This window comes from Vicia villosa, unplaced genomic scaffold (genome assembly GCF_029867415.1).
Source record: "Vicia villosa cultivar HV-30 ecotype Madison, WI unplaced genomic scaffold, Vvil1.0 ctg.000273F_1_1_3, whole genome shotgun sequence".
In the NCBI taxonomy this organism is placed as follows: Eukaryota; Viridiplantae; Streptophyta; class Magnoliopsida; order Fabales; family Fabaceae; genus Vicia; species Vicia villosa.
Genome location: NW_026705115.1, coordinates 190609 through 217117, shown reverse-complemented (window position 1 = coordinate 217117; position 26509 = coordinate 190609). Strand labels below are relative to the sequence as shown.

The 26509-nt window shown below is 31.4% G+C and overlaps 1 protein-coding gene and 1 non-coding gene across 2 annotated transcripts; one reads left to right on the top strand and one right to left on the bottom strand.

Annotated features, from left to right (window-relative positions):
• Positions 1–19621: 19621 nt before the first annotated feature.
• On the bottom strand, positions 19622–19728 carry LOC131626210 (small nucleolar RNA R71). The gene has a single exon (XR_009291070.1). It is a non-coding gene; the product is annotated as a small nucleolar RNA R71 (small nucleolar RNA).
• Positions 19729–20422: 694 nt separating this feature from the next.
• Positions 20423–21325, top strand: LOC131626203 (uncharacterized). Its single transcript, XM_058897034.1, has 2 exons — positions 20423–20709; positions 20887–21325. Exons 1-2 carry the CDS (start codon positions 20423–20425, stop codon positions 21323–21325), a joined length of 726 nt encoding a protein of 241 aa, XP_058753017.1.
• The last annotated feature ends 5184 nt before the right edge of the window (positions 21326–26509 follow it).

Here is a 26509-nt window from a genome sequence, read left to right as displayed (position 1 = left end):
CGTGGAACTCCTACATATGGCCTATGGTATCCGAAGGGAAATGAGTGTTATTTGGTAGGATTCTCCGACTCAGATTTTGCTAGCTGCAAATCCGATAGAAAGAGCACCAGTGGAACATGTCATCTATTCTCAAATTCATTGATAAGTTGGCATAGCAAGAAACAAGTATCGGTTGCATTACCTACTGCTGAGGCAGAATATGTAGCTGTCGGAAGCTGCTGTGCGCAGATATTATGGCTCAAGCAACAACTTCTTGACTTTGGTATTAAGCTCGATCGTATACCTATCATGTGCGACAACACAAGTGCCATAAACTTGAAGAGAAAGAAGCAACTAGCTGACATTTGCACCAAACCTCTTGCAACGGAGCAGTTCTTCAACATTCGTAGAGAATTAGGGATATTAGATATCTCTAATTTGAGCTAAATCCGTTTGTGTTCTTAACCTTATTCCTTTACTTTATATATATATATATATATATATATATTGATTATGTCCAAGCTAACATTTGTCTTAGTATGAAGGTAGTTCAGCATCAAATCAACATGATGAAAGCGGTAACATGTTTGTTGTTCATTTCCAAAAATTTCATTGATACTGTAATATGATATCAATCAACATGCTTATAATGACGTCATACATGTTTTAATCAAATTTCAAGCTTGGATATGATACGCATAATGCTGTTTATTATAATTTCCTGTCACCTTTCTGTTTCTCTCTTTTGATGTTGTCAAAGGGGGAGATGAATTGAGAAGTACGGGGGAGCTTGTACGGGGGAGCTTAGTACGGGGGAGCTTTATTTAGTCATTCAATCAAGTATTTGCCATCATCAAAAAGGGGGAGTTTGTAAGAACAAGCATACACTCACAAATGAGTTTTTGATTCATGACAAACATCACAAGCAACCAAATACAAAAGCATAAATGAATGACTCAAGACAATGGAAGATTATGAAGCTCAAATCACTCAGAAAATGGTATTGCATCTGCTAGGTCGACCAAGCAAAGCCCTAGGTCGACTCAAAACCAGAGCAAACTCAGCAAAACTGATAAGGTCACTGTTAGGTCGACCTACCCACACTCCCAGGTCGACCTAAACTGAAGGGATTTACACATGTCACTGTTAGGTCGACCTACCCACACTCCTAGGTCGACCTAAACTGAAGAAAAGTCACAAAAATGCATTTCAACTGACTTTAGGTCGACCTAAACCTTCAACAGGTCGACCTAACTGGAAACAACTGACTTTAGGTCGACCTAAACCTTCAACAGGTCAACCTAACTGACTTTAGGTCGACCTAAACCTTCAGCAGGTCAACCTAACAGATTTTAGGCCAACCTAACAGGTCAACCTAACTGGGACAATTTCAACTCAATTAACTCTACTTCTATTAGGTCGACCTAAGCACTAAAGTAGGTCAACCTATTTGCTGAAAACTTCCCAAATTATGTGTTTACTCTGCTCCAACATACCAGCAACTATATATATCATTCCATGTTAATTATTCATGAACACCAACAACTGAAAGATACACAAAGGCTTCTCATCTTCGTTCTTTATCATCTCCAACACAATTACACACAATCATTCTTGTGTTGAGGGTTAGTGATCAAGTTCGATAACGTCCATGGAACGGAATTGAAGATTCCTAGCGGGTGAAGATTTGTGGGGTTTTTGGTGAATAAAATCCGCGGGTTTTGTCCTCCAAGATAGGTGATTCTTTGGGGGTTTTTATCAAGAGGTTTCATCAAGGATCAAGCTGAGTGTGAAGATTGAAGAACAAGGGTTCAAGCAATTCAAGACACTGCAGAAGGGATCAAAGTGAAGCTCTTGGAATACCTTGATCTGGCTCAAGATTAATGGGGAAGAAGATTCAAAGGATCGACATAATTGGTTTATCGTTTATCTCTTTGTTATCTTCCTTGTATAAACTGTTTTCATAGTAATGGAAAACTTCCCAATTCCCGTTTGGAATTGGGGGCAGATGTAGTCGTAGCGAGGACGATCGACGAACTGCCTCATCAAATATCGTGTTCTTATCGCCTTTATATCTCTGTTTATGTTTTGTTCATACTTGGTTATAATTGCAATTTGATAAACGATTCAGGTGTTAAAATTGTGCATTAAGAGTTTGTTTAAACATCACAATTCACCACACATTGAATCACCATCAATTGAGATTATCACCAAGTGTTTGTCGTTTTGCTTCAACCGTTACCAAAGCATTGCAAACAACGTATATCAAATTAAGAAGTTAATCGATTCTCACTAGAGCGACGTATTGATTCTATAGGGTATCCTTTTATCGCTAATCTCAAACTGTTTTGTGGTTTTTAACACATATACAATCGTTTCAATAGCGGTCCGGAATAGACGCGAGTCGATTCAGAACCGCTTTCGCTTAAAGTTCAAATAATTCCGAAAAACTCTGAGAGATCTATTCACCCCCCTCTAGATCCTTAAGCCTAGCGTCTAACAAGAAATTTGCTGAAACTCCGGCGTCGCCACCAACACCAAAACCACCAGATTGATGCTTCCCCAAAATCGATAGTAAGCTCAAAAGTTTTATTGCAGATTGAATCCATGTTATCCCCTCAGCCGGAACCACTGCCTATCCAACCGGAACCACCGCATATTCCTCTTGAATCTTTGCCGGAGAAACATTATTTTTGTCTAGATCGACGAACTTCTTCAAAGCCACCGGACGTTGGTCGATCGACGACAGTACCACCACCGTGCCTAACCTCCGGCGGTGATGAACATGACGATATTCTGTGTATCTGGGTTTTTGATCCCGGCGGTGACGAACACTTCTTTTCCGGTATCAAAGTCAGTTAACCACCACCATATCATCTTCTATGAATGCTATGTTAAAAGAGGTCATTTGGCCTTATAGAAAAGGAAAAAAAGAGAGTTGAAAATGAGTGCAAGGAGAAGAAAAAAGAGGTTCTGTTTCAAACTAAAATGAAAAATACGAAACTCATTTTTCTCTCTCTAAATTCATATTTTCTCTCTAAATTCCTTGGCAATAGATGACAAGAAAATAATAATTATATTCCTTTAAGGCCAACTATTATTTCACCTACGTGTAGATGCTATCCACTTCTACACTACATGTCCTCCACATTAGTACTATTTTGTTTTCTCTAAAATGCAACCCACATCACATAAAGCCTTTCTCCCACTTTCTATTATTTTTAAATTTCCACTTATTGATCCTTCATTTATTTTCACATGCATCAGTGGAGTTTGCATCAGTTTTATTTTAGAACCTTGAGGACAAGGTTCAAGTGAACCCCGCGACAATGATAGAGATCAAAAGAATAATTTATTATTAGTTAAATGAATTTTATTAGTATTTTGATGTATTGAGAGTTATTTTAAATTATGATGTTTTCTAGAACATTCTTAGGATAGTTTGGACTTTTAATAGTTGTTGGACTTTTAGGTTAGATTATCCATTAGTGACAATATATAATGTAGTTTCTTTGACACATTTGGGATATGAATGAAATGAAAAAATCTTTAATTTCTTAGTTAATTTTATTTGTCTCTTTTATTTCTCTTAGTTTTTTTTGGAGTTGTTAGGGTTCTAAAATAACTTCCTAACATCTAACCTGACAAAAAAAAAAATCACAATAACACATGTTAGTTCCTTTTCTTTGAACGTTAAAGTTCACAGCAACTATATGTTTTTTTTAACATAGTTTTGAGGACTTGAACTCTGAGACTAATTAACTAGGGTTAGGATAGTATCAAAACTCAAAAAGTTCAATAAATTTATGGTTTACCATAGTATATATATATATATATATATATATATATATATATATATATATATATATATATATATATATATATATATATATATATATATATATATATATATTTGTGAGTTATTAAGTTTTAAATTGTCTATGAATGAATGAAATGTTAGATTTATAAGAGATATGAGTTATATACTTGATATCTTAGTATTTTAGGTGTAGATGTGACTAGGGGTGTTCAGATTCAAATAAAAATTGCATACTGATCCAAAATTGACCCCAAAATCCAGGGTAATGTAATATTTTTAATTATCTTTAATGGATTTTGTTTAATTTTAGGGTTTTTAGTAATATTTTCAAATGGGTTTTAGGTTATATATCGATGGTAACCGATGGAGAAAGAGAAGGCTAAAGGGAAGGAGCAGAATAATTAGAAGAAGGAGAATGTCAATTCGCGGCCCAAAATTGACCGAAAGTCGATGCAAATGTAGTATTTTTAATTATCGTTAATGGATTTAGTTTAATTTTAATTTTTAGTAATTTTTTTAAATGAGTTTTATGTTATGTATTGATTGTAACCGAAAAAGATGGAGAACGAGAAGAAGTATTTCATACCAACATTTATGATTGAAATTTACTTTGCACGCATGCTGTTTTTTAACTTCTCAAACCTATCAAACTTGCCTTTGAAATCCTAATGTTCAATATTTGATAATAATGATACTAACTTTAATATTTATTTTATAAATATTATATAATATTCTATAAATATTTATTTTCATAATTGTAGAGATTTATGAAGATTTATTACAAATTTATTACAAATTTATTATAAGTAAATGTTTTAATAAAAATATTCTGCAATAATATATTATTTTTTAATTTCTTCTTCAAAAAATAATTTATTTTATCTACTAATAAAAACACAATGATATTCCTAACAAAGGAAATTCTTAATTTACTAAAAAGGCACAAATTGAATGACAATATAAAAATATTAATAGAATGAGTATAAGAAATTATTAGTAATATTTTTATGATAAAATGTTATCCGTTATACAAAAAAAATATTACAAATATTTGTTTTTGGTACAAAAGCACCAACAATAATAATAGGTGAATACACAATTCTCACAAGACCATTTTGAGAGATTCAATAAATTAAGTATAAATTAAGTATGTTAAAAGATATTTATTTAAAAAAATATTTATTTATTTTTTAATCCAAATTATATTAAAATAATTAGAATATTGTTACATTGCCAATAATAAATTTATATTAGAAAAAAATCAGGTTAAAACATGCAAAGTTATAGGTTTGAATCACTAAATTATATAATTATTAAATTAGATTAGTCCATATAACTAAAAGGTAATATGTTATAGTCCATCATTTTTTTTTTAATTTTCTTATATATATGTAATTCATATAAATACTTATTAAGAGAACATCAAATTAATTTATTTTATTTTATTTTGATTTTCAAATTTTCTTTTTTGATTTAGAACGTTAATATTTTAGACTAGATCAACTTGCTTTTAAAAAAATTGATTCAATCAATTAAGTATGATTTCTTTTAAAAAAAAATTAAACAAAAATATCATATACCTAATGGAAAATGATATATGATATTATGATATGATAAAAGGAAAAATAAAATTTACATGAAAAAACGTTAGCATTTTTTATGATAAAATTTTAGCATTTGTTCTAAATTTATATTCAAATTTTTATCTTCAAATATCATAAGAGTCATTGTTTATTTGTGTTATGAAATTATTTTAGAGGCTAATGTAGTTTGACATTTTTGTTTTGTTGTAGTGAATGAGATGATATAGTTTTATTACATAAAACATATATTATTATATATTATTATTGAATAGATTCATATTAAAACGGATTTTAGTCTAAAACTAAAATACAACTTAATATTTATGATATATTTAAATTTAGTATTATAAATATGTACATTGAAATTTCACATAATTATATATCTATGCAAATTGTATTTATACTAAAAATTACTATAAATATTTATTTTAGACATGAGAAAATTATGATGTATGAAAAACACAACTTTCTTATGAAAAACACAAATTTGTCATTCTTTTTATTCAATTAATTTTATTATATATTAAATAAAAGATCTATTTTATACATTTTCTACTGGTCGAGAATACTTAAAATAGACATGCCCTAGGAACCGAGACTACTTAATTTTTTATTATTTAATTTATTTTTCAACTAAAATAGACAATACATAGGGGCCGAGACTATTTAATTTGTATATCTAATTTTATTGAATTAACATAATTTCCCTTTAAAAATTAATAAAATAATTTTAAACTATACAATTAATTCATATTTAGATCACAAGCACGAATTGACATATTTTTATTTATTATTTTTAATAGTATATTTTTTATCTATATTTTTTAATCATTACTTTAACATAATTATTTACTATTTATAATAATGTTGCGTGACCCGCCGTCATCCAAATAGATTTGATGTTTCTTTATCTTTTAATTTTCTTCTTCTATCAATACATATTTATTAAACTCTTTTATGTAATTTAAAGATTTATACTATAATTTTAATTATTATTTAATATTATGGGAGACATTTAAAATATTAATTAATTAATTCAATTATATAAACGAGAATAAGTTACAAATATTTTTATAAACATGAAAAAGTTTATTGTTGATACAATTATTATTATAAACTATAATAAGTTATAAATATTTTTATAAACTGGAAAAAGTCAACTGATGATACAATCATTTTTATAAACGAGAATAATTTGCAAATATTTTTATGAAAAGGAAAAAGTCAACGTATTGATAAAATTATTTAACGAGTTAATTTTTTTAAAAACTTACATAAATTATTAATAAATTAGAAATGTCCAAATTATTTTATAATTTATAAAAAAAATTTAGTTAAGTAAACTTTTTATGTATATTATTAATAACAATGACATTTTATCTATACAATAGTAATCTAACTATAAGTAAAATTTGTAAATTATAAGTGTTTTTAAAATGAGATTTATTACTTAAAAAATATTTAACCCATGCCTCGCACGGGTCTAAGTACTAGTATATATATATATATATATATATATATATATATATATATATATATATATATATATATATATATATATATATATATATATATATATATATATATATATATATATATATATATATATATATATATATATATATATATATATATATATATATATATATATATATATATATATATATATATATATATATATATAGTATGATATGTGACGTGAGTTTATTATTAGATTATAACTATTTTTTAATAATATTAATTAACTTGATTTAATCTATTTAATTTTATTATTACAACCATAATCAATCACTCTCATTTTGTAATATTAATTTTTAATATATTATAGATTATATTATACCTATGACTTATTAGTATTTTTATAATATTAATAAAAATATAATTTGCAATTTGGATATCTGAAAATCGATTCAAATTAAACTGCATTAAATTGGATCAGATTGGTTATTTTTAATATATCATCCTAAACCGAACCGAACAGCAAGTATATTTATTTTTGGATCGAATGAATTTTTGCCTTAAAATTGATCCAAACCAAACTGCGAACACCCCTACATGTGACGTTCTCCTCTCTTGTAATCCTAGACATTAGGTGTCATTGGTGCTTTGACTTTCTCAACTCCCAAACAGAAAATAGTATGAATCAATGCTTTTGTTAGGGAAATGAATCCCTACTTTATAGAGAAAGAGATGCACCATATTTTCCCTTCATATAGGTAAGGGATTACAATCCCCATTTTGCCTTACTTAACTATAACGTGTTGGAACATTCAATCACACAATTGGTAAACAATGAAGTATGTGGAGAAAGAGATAGTGAGAGAGAGGAGAATTAGAGAGAGATAATTGAGGGTGAGAATGATAATTTTTATTACCCATGATGAGGATGCCTCCAAGATATTTTATACAAGTGTTACAAAGTGATTGAGACACAAAACACACAATTAAAAAGCAAGAAAAAACAAGAAATTTGGGCTATAGAAGACAAAAAGAAAAAATTTACTATCAGGTGTAACCAGTTAACGCGAATGCCTAACCGGTTACGCCAACTCCAAAAGTGCTTTTTCTTCAGAAGTGTTTTTCACCAAGTTGTAACATGTTACACCCCTTGTGTTAACCAGTTACAACACTTGAATTACTAAGTTTTCAATTATTACACCACCTTAATTCAAGTGCTCCAAGTCTTCAATGCCCATGATCATCTTCAACCTTTTGAACACCTCATATGTGTCTCCCATAGTCATCAAATCAGCAACTTGATCTTCACTTCTACAATATCTCAATCTTAACTTGCCTTCACTAACAAGCTCCCTCAAGTGGTGAAACCTTATCTCAATGTGCGTGCTCCTTCCATGTACAATTAGGTTCTTAGCAAGATTAATAGCGGAAACATTGTCAACCAGGAACATAACAGCCTCACCCTCACAACTGTCCAGCTCCTTCAATAGATTCATTAGCCACACAACTTAGAACGCGTATAACGAAGTAGTAATATACTCGCCTCATAAGACGAGAGTGAAACCACCTGTTCCTTCTTCGAACACCATGAGATTGGTGTTCCACCGAACATAAAGATGTATCCAGCTGTAGACTTTTGCTCATCTTTATCTCTCCGCCAATTGGAATCAGTAAAACCAAGCAAATTGCATTTTCTGCTCGCATCCACTGCTGGAAAGAGAATTCCACAACCAATAGACCCTTTGACGTATCTTAGAATTCTTTTGACTGTTACCAAGTGAGACACTTTTAGTCTCTCAAGAATCTACTAGTAATACAAACACTAAACGTCAAATTTGACCACGTATTGCATAAGTAACATAATGATCCAATCAACCTTTTATATTTAGTAGGGTATATGTTTTGCTCCTCTTCATTCTTGGACAGCTACAACCTTGGTTCAGCTAGTGTAATGGTAGCATTACAATGCTCCATATCACACTTCTTCAATATCTTTAGAACATATCTCCTTTGGTGCATAAGGTACTCTGTTTTTTTACTTGTGGAACTCTATGCCAAGGATACATGATGCCAAGGTCATTCATCTCGAATTCTTTCATAAGCTCACTTTTGAACTTAAAAATACTCTTCTCGTTGTTGTTTGTGATCAACAAATTGTCTACGTATAGACAAAGAATAATGATCACTTATTCATTTGTATCCGTCTTTACATAAACTTCATGTTCGGACACACATTTTTTGAAGGCAACCTAAATTAAGAAACCATATATCCTTTTGTTCCAAGCTCTTGGAGCTTGTTTCAATCTGTATAACACTTTCTCAATTTGTAGAATCTCCCCTATAGGTTTTTCACAACAAAACCAGGGGCTGTTCTATATACACTTCTTCTTCAAGGGGGCCATTCAAGAACGCAGACTTCACATCCATTTGATAGATAAACCAATTGTTGTTATTCGCAATACCAACACTATACCTCCTATTTGCAAAAATCCCTTAGCAACTATCGAGCCTTATGATTGATTATTTCACCTTTAGAATTTGCCTTCACCTTATGGATTCATCTTACACCAATCAACTTTTTTCCTTCAGGAAGATCCACTAACTACCAAGTACTATTTTTCTCAATCGATTCCAGCTCCTCTTTCATAGCACAAATCCACTTTCGATCACTTAAGGAATCTTCCATCTTGACGGGATCATATTCGACCATAAGTGCAACATGGACGAAATCACCATCACCGATGATTTTGTTGTCGTAGAATATCTCACAATCTTGAAGTCTTTGAGTCAAACCTCTTTGCCTAGTTGTTCTTCTCACATTTTCATCAGTTATGGCTTTTGACGAGCGACACTTTTGCAGTTTCAACTTCTCCAGAATCTGAAAATCCATACCAGTAACCGGTTAATAGTTTTTGGTAACCGGTTAACGCCTGCATGCAACCGTTTAACGAATAGCTGTAACTGGTTACAGATTGTTCCACCTGCTTCAATTAGTCGATTATAACGTCCTGACTGATCATAATTCTCCTATTTTCAGCATCAAACAACTTGTAACCTCCATTGCAGTGATACTCTACAAGTATCATCATCTCCCATTTGTCATCCAACTTCTTTCTAAGTAGGCCCAAAACATGTCGATATGCCACAAAACTAAAAAATCTTGAATGGTTCATATTCGATTTGAATCCAGAACATGCCTCTTCTGGTGTTATCTTCTCAAGATTCTTTATAGGACACCAATTAAATAAATAGGCAGTTGTGGATACCTCTTCTCCCCACAACTCAACAAAGCGACAAGAAGATCTTAAATAACATAAAAGACAACAACAATAGACCCACTCACAAAGAGGAAAAGTAGGAGAAAGACAACCTCGAAAAAACACAACCTTGATAACAATAATATCTAGTAAACCTCGAAAGAGAAAAAGTAGGAGAAAGTTACTCAGAGTAGTATGCCCTTGCTAAAATACCTAAACAACAACAATACAGGGAAGCATGAGTTAGCATTCAACAAGAGAAGGCATGATACATATCTCATACAGAAAAGCTTCAATCTCCAGAAAACCTACTAAGAGAAATCAAAATAAGGTGCATCAAAATAAAATGAAATAAATATGAACAACAACAACAAGAGAAGTATGAGTACACTCTTGACAATCATAGTTATCAAGAGCACATGCAAGATAACAACGATTCCCAGAAAACCTCGAATGAGAAGAAACAAAAGAAGATTAGTCAAAGTAACAATCACATGCAATTATTTTTATAAAAAAAAAAACAACAAAAATATGAAGATTATTATTGCTTTAATATTATCCATAAAAAAGATTTGAGCTTGGAAAACAACAATCTCCAGAATATATATATATATATATATATATATATATATATATATATATATATATATATATAGAGAGAGAGAGAGAGAGAGAGAGAGAGAGAGAGAGAGAGAGAGAGAGAGAGAGAGAGAGAGAGAGAGAGAGAGAGAGAGAGAGAGAGAGAAGAATAAGCAAAAGATGCAAAATCAATTACATGATCACAAGCATAATGAGATGAACAAGAATAAGGAAGTGATAGTTTTACCTTCAACAAAGGCACTGGTATTGGAAAATGAGATTTGAAGAAAATAAACCCCAGAAAAATAACATGCAAAACTCAAATCTAACTAGAATCAACAAAAGCAAATGTGAAAACACCAACATGCAAGATGAAAACTGCAACATAATAAATGAGATTTAAAAGCTTAACTTCGAAAGTCTCAGAAAGAACACACATACAACCATCAATAGGAGCACTTGGAAGCACACAAAAAGCAAAATTAATATAGACGCCAACCTTGCAATTGAGGGAGGCTGGAACATAAGTGCGATTTTTAAAAACAAGAATGAAGAAATTGTAGTTGAAACTACTTGGAATCAATGTGGTTATTCCAATTGAACAACAGCTGAAGGCCAAGCCATGCTCTATGCACTAGATTTAGCGAAGGGGATGGAAACTCAATGGATTCAAGTTCAAATAGACTATAAGATTGTAGTGGATAGGGTTTAAAAAACAAATAGTAAGAAGGAAAGAGAAAGAAGCAGCGCAAATGAGAAGGACATGAGTCATTTAAGGGCTCTGATAGAGAAAATCATATAAACCCTAGTTGGCTTTAAGCATAATCCATCATATTAGTAGAGAATGTATAATTGGGAGGCTCATAAAATGGCCAAAAAAACTATCCAAGAAAAAAAAATAAGGTGTGGACCAAATACCACTTTAGAATACAAAAAAAACTTAACATATCTTATCAATTATTTTATCAAACGCAGTTGATTGAAAAAAAATAGTTTATTCTATTTCATCACGTTTCAATCTACCATTAAAAATATTCTTATAGTATATTTGAATGAGGAATTTTAATTAGAAAATGTAATGTTTTGAGAAAATTTAAAATAATTTGGACAAAATTCATTGTTTAGAGAAAAATAAATAAGAAAATTTGTTAAAATGATGAGAATCTATGAAACATTTTGTCCAAGTTAAATTTAATAATTTTATAACAGCACCTAAAATCAAAGAATTTAAAATTCTTCTTAAACTTTATAAAATATAAACGTCAAATGAATTATTATTATTATTATTATTATTATTATTATTATTATTATTATTATTATTATTATTATTATTATTATTATTATTATTATTATTATTATTATTATTATTATTATTATTATTATTATTATTTCAATATTTGCAAGTTGGTCCCATATTTTCCAAAACTTTAATAGGGACCCCCAAATTTAAAATAAAAATTGTAAATTTCAAATTAATATTTTAATTTTTTGAAAATGGAAAATGGAAAATTGATCCCTATTTTTTAAATTTAAATTTGGTTCAAAAATCTATAAAAATGACAATAAAAATTTAACGGTGAATAATTTTAATACTCTATCTAAATAAGTTGATTTCTAAATAATTGTTTAAATTTTTCAATTTTTTTATATTTTCAATTAACTCATTCAAACACACTTATTTTTTAAATTTTTTTTTTTAATATTCTATCAAACTTAAGCGTTCTAGTTGATCAAACAACGTCGGTCATGCCAATTTTCTATAAACATAAACAAGTTGGAAATTTGTTTTGCAGTATTATGGTTTTCAATTCAAAAGTTTACTTTTATTTACAGATCATTCTAGTTTACTTTTATTTAAACTCACATCATCTTACATTGACAAAAAAAAGCACATGTGGCAACATTATTCAATTAAACTAAACTAATCATATCTTTGCTTTGCTTTTTCTTAAAATTTATTGAATAATCAATATATTAAATTAAATAAATACTAAATATATCTAATTAATTCAGTAAATTTTAAAATCAAATTTTCTGCTATGGTAAAAATCTGAGAGAGTATTATTTAACTTTTCATTAATTTAATGTGACAACATTATTCAATTAATTATTTAATTACTTTTATTATTAATAGAAAGGTTAATTTCGTAAATAAGATAAAATTAGAAGATTGGCATTCCTATTTTGAGCTTATAGCTTATAAGCTCGTATGATAATAAAAGACATATTTGGTAACAGTCTTTTCATCGCGAGCTTATAGCTTATTTTACTAACTTATAACTTATTTTTCAGATGCTATTTTAAATAGCGTTTTAGCTTATAGCTTATCATTTTTCTTCCATTATTACCCTTATAAATTTTAATTATTTTAAATATATATTTAATTATGAATTAAAAAAATATTTTTTTATGTCATTTTACATTTATCAGCTAGTTAAATCGCTAATTTTATCAAACACTTTAATTAGCTTATCAGTGATCAGTCATCAAGTTATAAGTAGGGATGACAGGCAGACCCAAACCCGTGGGATCCACCCGCAACCGAATCTGAGTCAACGAGTGAAAAACTGAGTTGACTATGTTCGAGTTCAGATTTGGATGTCACCCGATATTTCGATTACGGGTTTGGGTAATGTGAAACCCGTATCCAAAATCTGAAACCACAATCGCTTAGTCCTGAAATTACATAAATGCCCCTAAATATATATATTTCTACGTAGTATTTTATTGTTGCTGCTGTATTTTATGCCTCTAAATATATTTTAACTCTACGGTGTTTTTCCATCCATTTGAATTGATGGAAAATTTCAATGTTGTTGTATTTTATGTGTTTTGCTGCGGGTTAGGGTTTTGAAAAATTTCAATGTTGCTGTTGTACTTTATGTGTTTCTGCTGCGGGTTCAGGTGAAAAAACCTGAACCCAACGGGTGTTGACGTGAGTGTTAATTTGCCACCAGAATAGCCTTTGGATTTAGGTTTGGGTCCGTGTGGTGATTTGCGGTGCGGGTTTAAGTAGTGTGATCTGCACCGGACCTTAATCGTTGCCATCCCTAGCTATATGCTATAAGCTATCAGTCATCAGCCATTAATCATAAGTTATACGCTATAAGATAACTTATCACCTAACCGCTACTTTTACAAAACAGATTAGTCTTTTGAAAAAAAAATTGTATAAGATTATAAGTGGTTTATATAATATCAATAAATCATTAATGGTATCTTTTTATTGTTCTTTAAATTTTTTTTTTCTTTTCAATAATTTATATTTATCTCATACCATTAATAAAATATAATTTTTAAAAAAAAATGGTAATTTCTCTTTTTCATTCAAATAATTATATTATTTAATACATGTAGAATGATATAAACTGAATTTTAATTAAAAAATTGAAAAAAATAATTATTTTATTATTGAAATTAACACAATTAATAAAAAAAAGTAAGAACCACAAACAACAATTTATAATATATGTGAGGAAGAACTAGTCAGCAACAAGATTATCATGCTTTAAAGAACTACCAACAAAAATTTATAATATATGTGAGGAAGAATTAGTCTGCAACAAGATTATCATGCTTCAAAATATCTGTTTCTCTATAAATACATATGCTTCAAGAGATCCTAAACATTGCAATTTATATATTAATAGAAATATGGAACCTTCCTACAAATTGAAGTCATTTGTTGCTCTTTTAGCAATACTTTTATTTCTAATATCATCTATGATGGTTACTGATGCCCAATCCAATTTCAAACATGGTATGTTCCTGTTAACTTTTTATCTTTTATTTTCTTAATTGACAAAATGATTTATTTAAATTTCATATGGTTTATATGGTGTAGGGCGAAAACTTTTCCAGGATTATGGCGTGCCTGCTTTAAACATAAATCCTGGTAGTGGAGGATATGATGCCCCAATTCCTCCATGACTCTTCTCATATTCTTTTTCTCCTAATATTTTTATTTCTATTTTAATTTTGATATTTCCATTTATTATAAAATTAGTTTATAATAAAGGGAAAATAAAATTAAAAGAAAGAAATAAAGAACTTGAAAAAAAGAATGAAGAGAGAAAGACAGGATCCAGACCGGTTAAATAATACTTATTTATATAGCTTTTGATATATTTACTAAATAAGAAATTATGCATTATTTGTAATTTATTTGATAGTACAATTATAGTAATGGCATGTCCAATTTCATTGCAATAATCATCCCCAGTTAATGGGTCAATACGGTTTTGGTTGAGAACCAGACACTTGGGCTATGATGAAAGTATATATCTTGAAAATTGCTTATCTGAGTTTATGTAGTTCTCACATACTCTATAAATTATAAATATTTTTGAACATAGAGATCATAATAGGTCTCTTACATGAGATTTTTTTTCTTCTTAAAAACAACAACTGGTAACTGTAGCAACTGCTTAAAAATTAGAGCCGCCACCCACTTTATTTGGGCAAGTGAGAAACCTTCAAAAACAAGAGATTTTGGGTAAGTAGGTTATTAGGCAGAGGGAACGTGTTAGGCACCCTTTGCCTCCCTTGTACTCAAGGTTCAAGGTTTAGCCTTTAAGTTTTAGGTTTTTATAATTGTCAATTAATAAATTTAAAAAGTTAGCTTTTGCCCAAAAGGGTAAATCTCAGTTTTGATAAAGCTTGTCAGATCGAGACAACAACAGTCGAATGCCAAAAGGCACATAAACAAAATTGTAATAAAAATAATAGGCCTCAATGCATCATCAATGCATCAAGGTTTTTAAAAGAGGAGCCTCATAGAAATCATTGGCCCAAGGGACAGAGTCATTGTCAGATCGAGACAACAATGACCAAAGGCCAAAAGATAGGCCATTGATGTGAAAAGGCCAAAAGATAGGCCATTGATTTGAGATTGAGTTTGAAAAGGGGAAAGGGTTTGTCGGCTCTTGTCAACAATTGCGGATTATGCGGATTAGGGATGTTTGAGACAAACCCTAAGACAAACCCTCAAAGGGAGAAGAGAAAAAGCGTAGAAGACAAGTACGCGAAATTGAAAAAACCCGTCCCCTTTTCAGGGTTGCCAAGACTCCTTTTTATAGAGTTAGAGAATTAGGTTAAAATCTATAAGAGGAAATAACCCATATCCAAAAACCCAATTTGATATTTTATAAATTAGTAATAATAATAATTATCTAAATAAAAAATATAAATAATGCTTAATCCAAAATGACCAAAATAGGTTAGAAATGTTTAATTGATGATTAAATAAATTATAAAAATTGACAAAAAACCCTAAGATAAAATAGATGGGCCAAACATTTCAAGATTCAGCCTAGTGAATTTCAATCACACCCCTTTTCCTTTGTATGCACCCCTTAGTCAATAATAATAACCATTTATATTTAAAATAGGTTGTGAGAATTAAAAAACCAAAATAAAATATGCGGGCCAAATGTTTGGGGCCCCAGTATCTACTAACCACACCTTTATTTTAATTCTAACCAATTTATAAGAGAATGAGTTTAACAATAGAGATGTTAAACCCCATGGCTCCTTTTTTTTGGTATATCCTTAAGGAATTAATTTTAACGAGACGTAAATCAATCAGGTAAATTTTGGGGTATGACAGTAACAAACCCGTGTATGCACGAGTTCGGTTTGATACGCGCATTTGTTTACATAATATATTTATTTTAAAGAGAAGGTTAAAAATGAAAAAAATTAAATTAATTAATAATAATCTTTTTCGAATATAAATATTATTTAAATCAATAATAATTATTTTCCTGTATACTTTGTTTGAATAATAAATTTGTTTACATATATAAAAATATTTATATTATTAATAGATTTTCCCATATACAAATATTGTTTATGTTTAGGTATTGTTTACAAAAATATCTAAATCAATTGTAAATTTTCGTATATAAAAATATTTAGCTCAATAATAATTTTTTTCCTGTATATCTTTTTTGAATAAATTTTTTTTGGATCATAAATACCATTTTTCGTATATATAATATTTAGATCAATAATGAATTTTTCCCGTGTACAAATATTATTTATATTTAGGTATCATTTAGAAAAACATCTGGATTAATAGTAAATTTTCGTATATAAAAATATTTAAATTAATAATAGATTTTTTTCCCAGTATACCATTTTTGAATCAAAATTTTTTTAATCACAAATACCATTTTTCATATATAAAAATATTTAGATCATTAATAGATTTTTCCGATATACAAATATTATTTATGTTTAGGTATCATTTACAAAAATATTTGAATCAATTGTAAATTTTCTTATATAAAAATATTTAGATCAATAATAATTTTTTTCCAGTATACCTTTTTTGAATAATTTTTTTTGGATCATAAATACCATTTTTAATATATAAAAATATTTAGATCATTAATAATTTTTTTTCATATACAAATATTATTTATGTTTAGGTATCATTTACATAAAAATATTTAGATCAATAATAGTTTTTTTACCGTATACCTTTTTTGAATAAAATATTTTAAGATCATAAATACTATTTTTTTTATATAAAAATATTTAGATCGCTAATAGATTTTTTCTGTATACAAATATTATTTTTGTTTAGGTATCACTTACAAAAATATCTGAATCAATAAAATTTGATACTAATAGAATCTGACTATAAATAATAGTACTATGTTACAATTGAATAGGTAATACTTTTTTTCTTTATATATATATATATATATATATATATATATATATATATATATATATATATATATATATATATATATATATATATATATATATATATATATATATATATATATATATATATATATATATATATATATATATATATATATTTCCCCTATTTACGTTGATAATATATTTGTGAAATGACATCAATAACAAATAATTTTTTTAATATTTAATTGTGCAAACATTATTTTGATTGTATAAACTTCATTAATGATATATATTAATATAATAATATTTCAAATCATATAAATTAAAGTTAATGATAAGTGACACACATTTTTGTATTTGATCCAAAAGCACATTTTTTCAAGTATATTTTTAAATTCATTTTAATTAAAATAATTTTTTATACTAAAATTATTATTATTTTCTTAAAAATATTGTATCTTAAAATAAAAATTATTTCATATTATATTATTTTCTTTTCATCCAAGCTTAGTTACAACTTAAGCCACATATTGTCAGATCTTGTAAAGTGATAATCCCTTCACATCGAAGAGTTATCACACTGTTGATTGAGTCTGTAATCGAGTTTGGAGCACTTTGGTAGAAGTTCATATTGCCGTCATTTACTTTCAGTTGCATTTACTTTTCGCTTGTACCAGATCTAAAGACTTCGATTGGAGCAGATTTTTTTATCTACACGCTTTCATTTTAATCGTTGTACTTGCATTGCTTTATTTATTTTATTTCCCGCACTCGCCTTTAATTGATTTATTATCCTGCTTGCTTTTGTTTCCTTTACATGCTTTACTTTTATTAACTGTCTTGCTTTAAATACTTTATTTTCCGCACTCGCTTTTAAATACCATGCCTACATGCTTTTATAGACTTACTTTTATTTCCATGTCTGGCTAAATCTTTAAAGGTTAGAATGTAAGGATCGTCGTTATGATTGTGTTCCAAATGTTGTATTAATAGAAAGACTATTGGGGATGTTTTAACTTTTAATTCAAGTTTACTGCATTTAATTGTTTATGGGTAAGATCGAAAGCCGTCCATACTTAAGATTTAACTTAATTAGTTTTTAACCGAACAAAAAGGGCAAAATAAGTTTGTCCGGCTAATTAGGAATCTTTAACACTTTTTTAGAAAATGATTTTGAAACTATTTTCGGATGCGTTTATGGGTTTGAAATCTGATTCTTGGTCTAAAGCCAAGAATCTCTTTAAGCTAATCTTTCCAAGTTAAAATAACTTTTTCACTAAGTCAAGTAACTAATTTCTCAAAAATAGGTTTGCTGCTTTAAGGTTTAAGGCACCTTTTATAAGTAACAATAAAAGGATAGGATTAAAGAGTAAACTCAGTTCTTAGTACACGAAAGCGACAAGTTCCTGTTAAATTGTTCCTTTTCTATAAGTAGATAATATTGCCCCATAAGTAGTTCTATCAGCATACAACTGGAAAATTGTCTGATTACGTGAATTACATTCGAACATGTTATTTTTATCTTCTATTTACTTTATTCTTTTATTTTCTTGCACTACACATATTCAAACTATTTTGATCCGCCTTAGATAAGCACCTTAGCAATAGAGTTGATAGATTGACGATTGGTCTCTGTGGTTCGATAATCTTATATATTACTTTGACAGGCTGTGCACTTACAGTTTAATTTAGACTCTATATACAGACCCATCAAGTTTTTGGCGCCGTTGCCGGGGACCAAACTTCGTCAAATTTCATACCCTGTTGTTATTCCGTTTAAACTAAGGCTTTATTAGTCGGTAGATGTGTAAGAATCATAGCACCGGAAACTTAGTAGATACTTCAGTGGAACCCGAACGTTACACTGGAGCACGCCTTTTTATCCGAAGGTTAAGAAGAGCTATGGCCGAAGACCGTAACCAAAAACCTCTTAAGGAATTTGATCAACCATCTAATGAGGAGCCTAGTTCTAGTATAGTAAACCCCGCCATAACAACCAACAATTTCAAACTAAAGCCCTCACTCTTACAACTAGTACAACAAAACCAATTTGTTGGTCTCGTTACTGAGAACCTGAATCAACACTTAAAGGTTTTTATCCAATTAGCTGACACCCTTAAGGCAAATGGTGCTTCACCTAAAGCAATTCGTCTAAGACTATTCCCTTTTTCCTTAGAGGTAAAGCACACAATTGGTTAGATTCCCTTCCAGTTAACTCAATAACAACTTGGGAAGACCTTAGGAGAGTATTCCTTGCTATATATTTTCCCCCAAGCAAGACTGTTGACCTTAGGAACCTGATCACTAGATTCACTTAAAACCAAGGCGAATCACTTTTTGAAGCCTGAGAAAGATACAAAGTCCTTTTAAGAGCTTGTCCACACCATGGCCTAGAGCAATGGTTGATCATACACACCTTCTATAATGGACTCCATTATAATACAAAGATGTTCATCGACGCTGCTCCTGGTGGTGCGTTGATGAACAAACCTTACCCTGAAACTTGTGCCCTAATAGAAGATATGGCCCAAAATCATTACCAATAGGGAGCAGAACAAGCGACAGTAAAGAAGAAGGAGACCCGATGAGGAGTACATGAAATTAGTTGCATGGACATGATGCAAGCCAAAATGGACGCCCTAGCCTTAAAATTCGAAAATATTTCTCAGAACCCTGCCACAGTGGCTGCAGTACAATTGGAATGCGAACTCTGTGGAACCCAAGGACATCAAACTTCTGATTGCAACCTACTGAATGAGTCTAGCTTAGACCAAGTTAATTACACCAAAGGAAACCCTTTTTCTAATACCTACAATCCTGGATGAAGGAACCATCGAAAATTTTCCTATAAAAATAACAACCCAATCCAAAATCCCGGATCCTCGAGACCGCAAGGTTTTCAAGCTCAAAGACAAAATCAACCTATGCAAGTTGTACCACCAAAACCCAGTCTCAAGGAAACCGTAGATGATTTTATTCAGTCCCAGACTCAACAAAATAAAGAGTTCCTAAACCAAAACATTCATATAAATGAGCTAATCACACAACTAGGAACTAAGTTCGACCAAATGATAACCCATAATAAGATGCTTGAGACTCAGATCTCGCAAGTAGCTCAAACACAAGCTACACAAACTACACCTGGAGGAAAGTTCCCTAGACAAACTCAACCAAATCCTAGGGGTCAAGCGAATGCCATTACCTTAAGAAGCGGAACCACTTACGATGGACTTAGAAACCCAATGTTAAGCACACCCGAGAAACTTAAGGAGAATGTCACACCCATGGACCAAGTAGAGAAACCAGAGAAATCTGTAAAGCAAACAAACCAAGGAGTAGAAATAAAATATAAGGATTATACACCACCACCACCGTATAAGCCACCAATTCCATGTCTGCAAAGACTAAAACAAACCAAAATAGAAAACCAATACCAAAAATTTATCAAGGTGATAGAGAAACTCCATGTATAAATCCCTTTCACCGAAGCGATCACCCAAATACCATCATATGCTAAGTTCTTAAAGGACATTCTGTCCAACAAACGCAGACTCGACGATCCTAAACCTTTAGAATGCAACTTCATTTCCAAAAATAAACTTGCCAAGAAAGAAAAGGACCCTGGAAGTTTCTCCATTCCTTACATCTTAGGAAATCATATGATCGATAAAGCTTTCTTAGACCTAGGAGCAAGCGTAAGTTTAATGCCTTTGGCGGTTTGTAAGAGGTTAAACTTAGGGGAACTTCAGTCGACCAAAATGTCATTACAATTAGCTGATAGATTTGTCAAATACCCTATGGGGATATTAGAAGACATACCAGTTAAAATAAGTCAGCTGTATATCCCAACTGATTTCATAGTAATGGATATCAAAGAAGATGACGAAATCTCGATTCTCCTAGGAAGACCATTCTTCTCAACATTCGGAGCCATAATTGATGTTAAAAAAGGAAATTTAACATTTGAAGGAGGAGATGAAAAGATATAATTCATTCTTTCCAAGTTCCTAATGGCACCAGTGATAGGAGATGCATGTTATGCAATCGACATCGTTGACGAATGTATAAATGAACTTGAGAAAGATGAATCTTTCATTAAACTGCCTTCGACCCCCATTTTAGAGGATGGCGGATTCAAGAGAATGGAACCCTACATTGATGACAACCTTTATGAATGTTTGGTCTTACCTCCGATCCTATGCCATGCCCTAAAAAGCCATCTTTATAACTTAAAGAACTACCCAAGAATCTAAGATATGAGTTTTTGGATGAAGAGATGAATCGCTCTGTTATAATTAATGCCACCCTAAACCAAAACGAAACGGATCAACTCTTAGATATCTTACGAAAAATATCCCTCAACCTTAGGCTACAAAATCTCTGATTTAAAAGGGATAAGCCCATCTGTATGCATGCATCAGATTATGCTAGAAGAAAATTCAAAACCCTCAAGAGAACACCAAAGAAGAATAAACCCTATAATAAGTGATGTAGTTAAGAAAGAAGTTCTTAAATTACTAGAAGCTGGTATAATATATCAGATATCGGATATCGAGTGGGTAAGCCATGTACATGTGGTAGCTAAGAAAGGAGGCATCATAGTTGTAGAAAATGTGAAGGGTGAACGTGTAGCGAAACGAACAAAAGGAGGATGACGTATGTGTATAGATTACCAAAAGCTGAATAAGGCGACTAGGAAAGATCATTTCCCTCTCCCATTTATAGATCAGATGCTCGAACGTCTAGCTAGGCATTCGTATTTCTGTTATCTAGATGGATATTTCGGATTCTTCCAAATCCCTATTCACTTAGAGGACCAAGAAAAGACAACTTTTACCTGTCCTTATGGAACGTTTGCCTATAAGCGAATGCCTTTGGACTCTGTAATGCCCCTGCCACCTTTCAGTGTTGTATGATGTCAATTTTCGCAGATTATCTCGATGGAATTATGGAAGTATTCATGGACGATTTCTCGGTGTGTGGATTCGGTTTCAAAAATTCTCTCTCTAACCCTGAGAAAATCTTAGAAAGATGTGTGGAAGTAAACCTTGTGGTTAACTGGGAAAAGTGTCATTTTACGGTTAACGAAGGAATAGTTCTAGGGCACATTGTCTTCGAAAGAGGCATAGAAGTCGATAGAGCCAAGATAGAAGTAATAGAGAACCTCAACCCACCTAAAAATATCAGGGAAGTGAGAAGCTTTTTGGGACATGTTGGCTTCTACCGACGCTTTATTAAGGACTTTTCTAAAATTACAAAGCCCCTGACTAACATTTTAATGAAAGATGTTGAGTTTGGCTTTGACGAAAAATACACCGAAGCTTTTAACGTCTTAAAATAAGCACTGATTTCAGCTCCTATCATACAACCCCCTGATTGAATGAAACCTTTCGAAATCATGTGCGATGCTAGTGATTAGGCAGTTGGAGCTGTTCTAGGGCAAAGGAAAGATAAGAAATTACATGTTATTTACTATGCTAGCAGAACCCTAGATGCTTTCCAACTTAATTACACAACTACAGAAAAGGAATTGCTAGCTGTGGTGTTTGCAATTGATAAGTTTCGATCCTATTCGGTGGGAGCTAAGATTATAGTATACACAGACCACGCAACAATCCGATACTTGTTAAACAAAAAGGATGCTCAACCTAGGTTGCTCAGATGGGTTCTTTTGCTCTAAGAGTATAACCGGTTAACACAAATTGTTAACCGCTTACAAAAGACAAAGACAAAAAATTAACTATCAGGTGTAACTAGTTAACACGAATACGTAACCGATTACATCAACTCCAAAAGTGTTTTTTCTCCTTCCAGAAGTATTTTTCACCAAGTTGTAACATGTTACAACCCCCCTTCCGTGTTAATCAGTTACAACACTTGAATTACTAAGTTTTCAATTAACACACCACCTTAATTTAAGTGCTCCAAGTCTTCCATGCCCATGCTCATATGTGACTCTCTTAGTCATCAAACTAGCAGCTTGGTCTTCACTTTTACAATACCCCGATCATAACTTGCCTTCACTAACAAGCTCCCTCAAATGGTGAAACCTTATCTCAATGTGCTTGCTCCTTCCATGTGCAATTGAGTTCTTAGCAAGATTACTAGCGGAATCATTGTCAACCAAGAGCGTAACAACCTCGCACTCATTGCTGCTCGGTTCATTTAATAGATTCATTAGCCACACAGCTTAACACACGTATAATGAAGCGAAAAAATACTCGGCCTCACAAGACAAGAGTGCAAGCACATGTTCCTTCTTCGAACACCATAAGATTGGTGTTTCACCGAATATAAAAATGTATCCAGCTGTAGACTCTTGATCATCTTTATCTCCGCACCAATTAGAATCAGTAAAACCAATCAAATTGTATTTTCTGCTCGTATCTAGTGTGGGAAAGAGAATTCCCCAGCCAATAGACCCTTTGACGTATCTTATGATTCTTTTGATTGTTACCAAGTGAGACACCTTAAGTCTCTCAATGAATCTACTAGCAATATCGACACCAAACGCCAAATTTGACCGCATATTGCATAAGTAACATAATGATCTAATCAACATTCTATATTTAGTAGGGTCTACGTTATGCTCCTCTTCATTCTTGGATAGTTGCAACCTTAGTTCATGTGGTGTAATGGTAGCATTGCAATGCTCTATGTCACACTTCTTCAATATCTCTAGAACATATCTCCTTTTGTGCATAAGGCAGTCCCCTTTTTGACTTGTGAAACTCTATGCGAAGGATAAATGTCATGATGTCAAGGTCACTCATCTCAAATTCTTTCATAAGCTTACTCTTGAACTTAGAAATACTCTTCTCGTTGTTGTCCGTGATCAACAAATTATCTACATATAGACAAAGAATTATCATTTCTTCATTTGTATCCATCTTTACATAAACTCCATGTTCGGATATGCATTCCTTGAAACCAACCTCAATTAAGAAACCATCTATCCTTTTGTTCCAAGCTTTTAGAGCTTGTCTCAATTTGTATAACGCTTTTCTCAACTTGTAGAATATGCCCTCTAAGTTTTTCACAACAAAACCAGGGGGTTGTTTTAAATACACTTCTTCTTCAAGCAGACCGTTCAAGAACACAGACTTCACATTCATTTGATAGATAAACCAATTACAATTATTCACAATACCAACACTATCCTTATGGTTTCAATTATAGAAACTAGGGTAAATACCTCATCAAAGTCTATACCTTCTCTTTGCGAAAATCCCTCTGCAACTAATCGAGCCTTATGCTTGATTATTTCACCTTTGGAATTTACCTTCACCTTATAGACTCATCTTACACCAAGTACTATTTTTCTCAATTGATTTCAACTCCTCTTTCATTGCACAAATCCGCTTTGGATCACTTAAGGCATCTTCCATCTTGACAGGATCAAATTCGACCATAAGTGCAAAATGGATGAAATCACCATCACCATTGATTTTGTTGTGAAAAATATCACAAAATCTTGAAGTCATTGAGGTAAACCTCTTTGCCTAGTTGGTCTTCTCACATTTTCATCAGTTCTAGCTTTCAACGAGCGGCGCTTCTGTAGTTTCAGCTTCTCCTGGATTTGAAAATCCATACTAGTAATCGCTTAACAGTTTTCTGTAACCGGTTAACTCCTGCATGCAATCAGTTAACAACTAGCTGTAACTGGTTACAAATTGTTCCACTTTCCTCAATTTGTCGATTATAACGTCCCGACTGATCACAATTCTCCTATTTTCAGCATCAAACATCTTGTGACCTCCATTGTAGTGATACCTTACAAATATCATCATCTCCTATTTGTCATCCAAATTCTTTCTAAGTTGGCTCGGAACATGTCGATACGCCATAAAACAAAAAACTATTAAATGGTTCATATTCGATTTGAATCCAGACCATGCCTTTTCTGGTGTTATCTTCTCAAGATTATTTATAGGACACCTATTCAACAAATAGGGAGTTGTGGATACCTCTTCTCCTCATAACTCTTTTGGTAAGTTCTTTCTCTTTAACATGTTTCTCGCCATGTTCATAATCGGTCGATTTTTTCTTTCGGAACACTGTTTTGTTGCGGTGTACGAGGTGGTACTACCTCATGCAATATCACTTCTTCATCACAAAACTTCACAAAGTCATTTAAGACATACTCACCTCCACCATCCGTTTTAAGAACTTTGAGCTTGTGACCGTTTTGCCGCTCAACCATGGACTTGAACTTTCTAAATACTTCAAATACCTCATCTTCGGATGAAGTTTGGAGAGGTCCGGAGGTGTATATATGGAGTGTCCTATTAGTTTGAATTTTTACACTATTTTTCTGTTATTGGTGGTAATAGATATGATGCATCCAAATATGTTTCTCAAATATATTGTGAGTGTGAATGTTAATCTGATTGAAGTGAAGCATGGTGTTCAACCGGATGAAGTGAATGATGATGTTAAACTAGGTGCTTGACCGACCGTTGTAGAGGTAGACGTTCATGCACAATTTACAAATAAATAAGTGTTTTTTGTTCGTAACCATATGCTACAATGGGTCTGTAAGGAGGTTGGAAAATTGGGGTTTGGCGTTGTAATTGAAAGTTCCGACAAAGGTTCAGATAAAAGACATTCATTTTTAACAATGGTATGCGAAAGAAAGGACACATACCAACCAAACATTAGGAAGTTGAAACGAGATGACACAAGATCAAGGAAATGCGAGTGCCCGCTTAAATCGTGAGGATACTATATGGTGGATGAGACATGGAAATTTAATGTGATTTATGGTATACATAATCATGCCTTGAATGACAAACTAGCCGGTCATCCCATTGTATGTCGCCTTGTTCCAAGGGGGAGGGAACTTGTTTTAGACATGACATTAAACATGGTGGCATCGAAAAACATACTCGCGTCTTTGAAATGGAAAATACCTCTAAATGTTTCAAATATCAAGCAAATATATAATGTGCATACTCAAGACAATAAGGCGGTAAGAGGACCAAGATCTAAGATGCAACAACTATTGAAGCTTTTGGAAGATGATGACTATGTTTCGAGGTATAAAGTTTGTGATGATAAAGTCACCGTTCGAGATATACTTTAGAGTCATCCCGATTCCATAAAGTTGTTCAACACATTTCTCTCCATGCTCATAATTGAATCAACATACAAAAAAATAAGTATAGACTTTC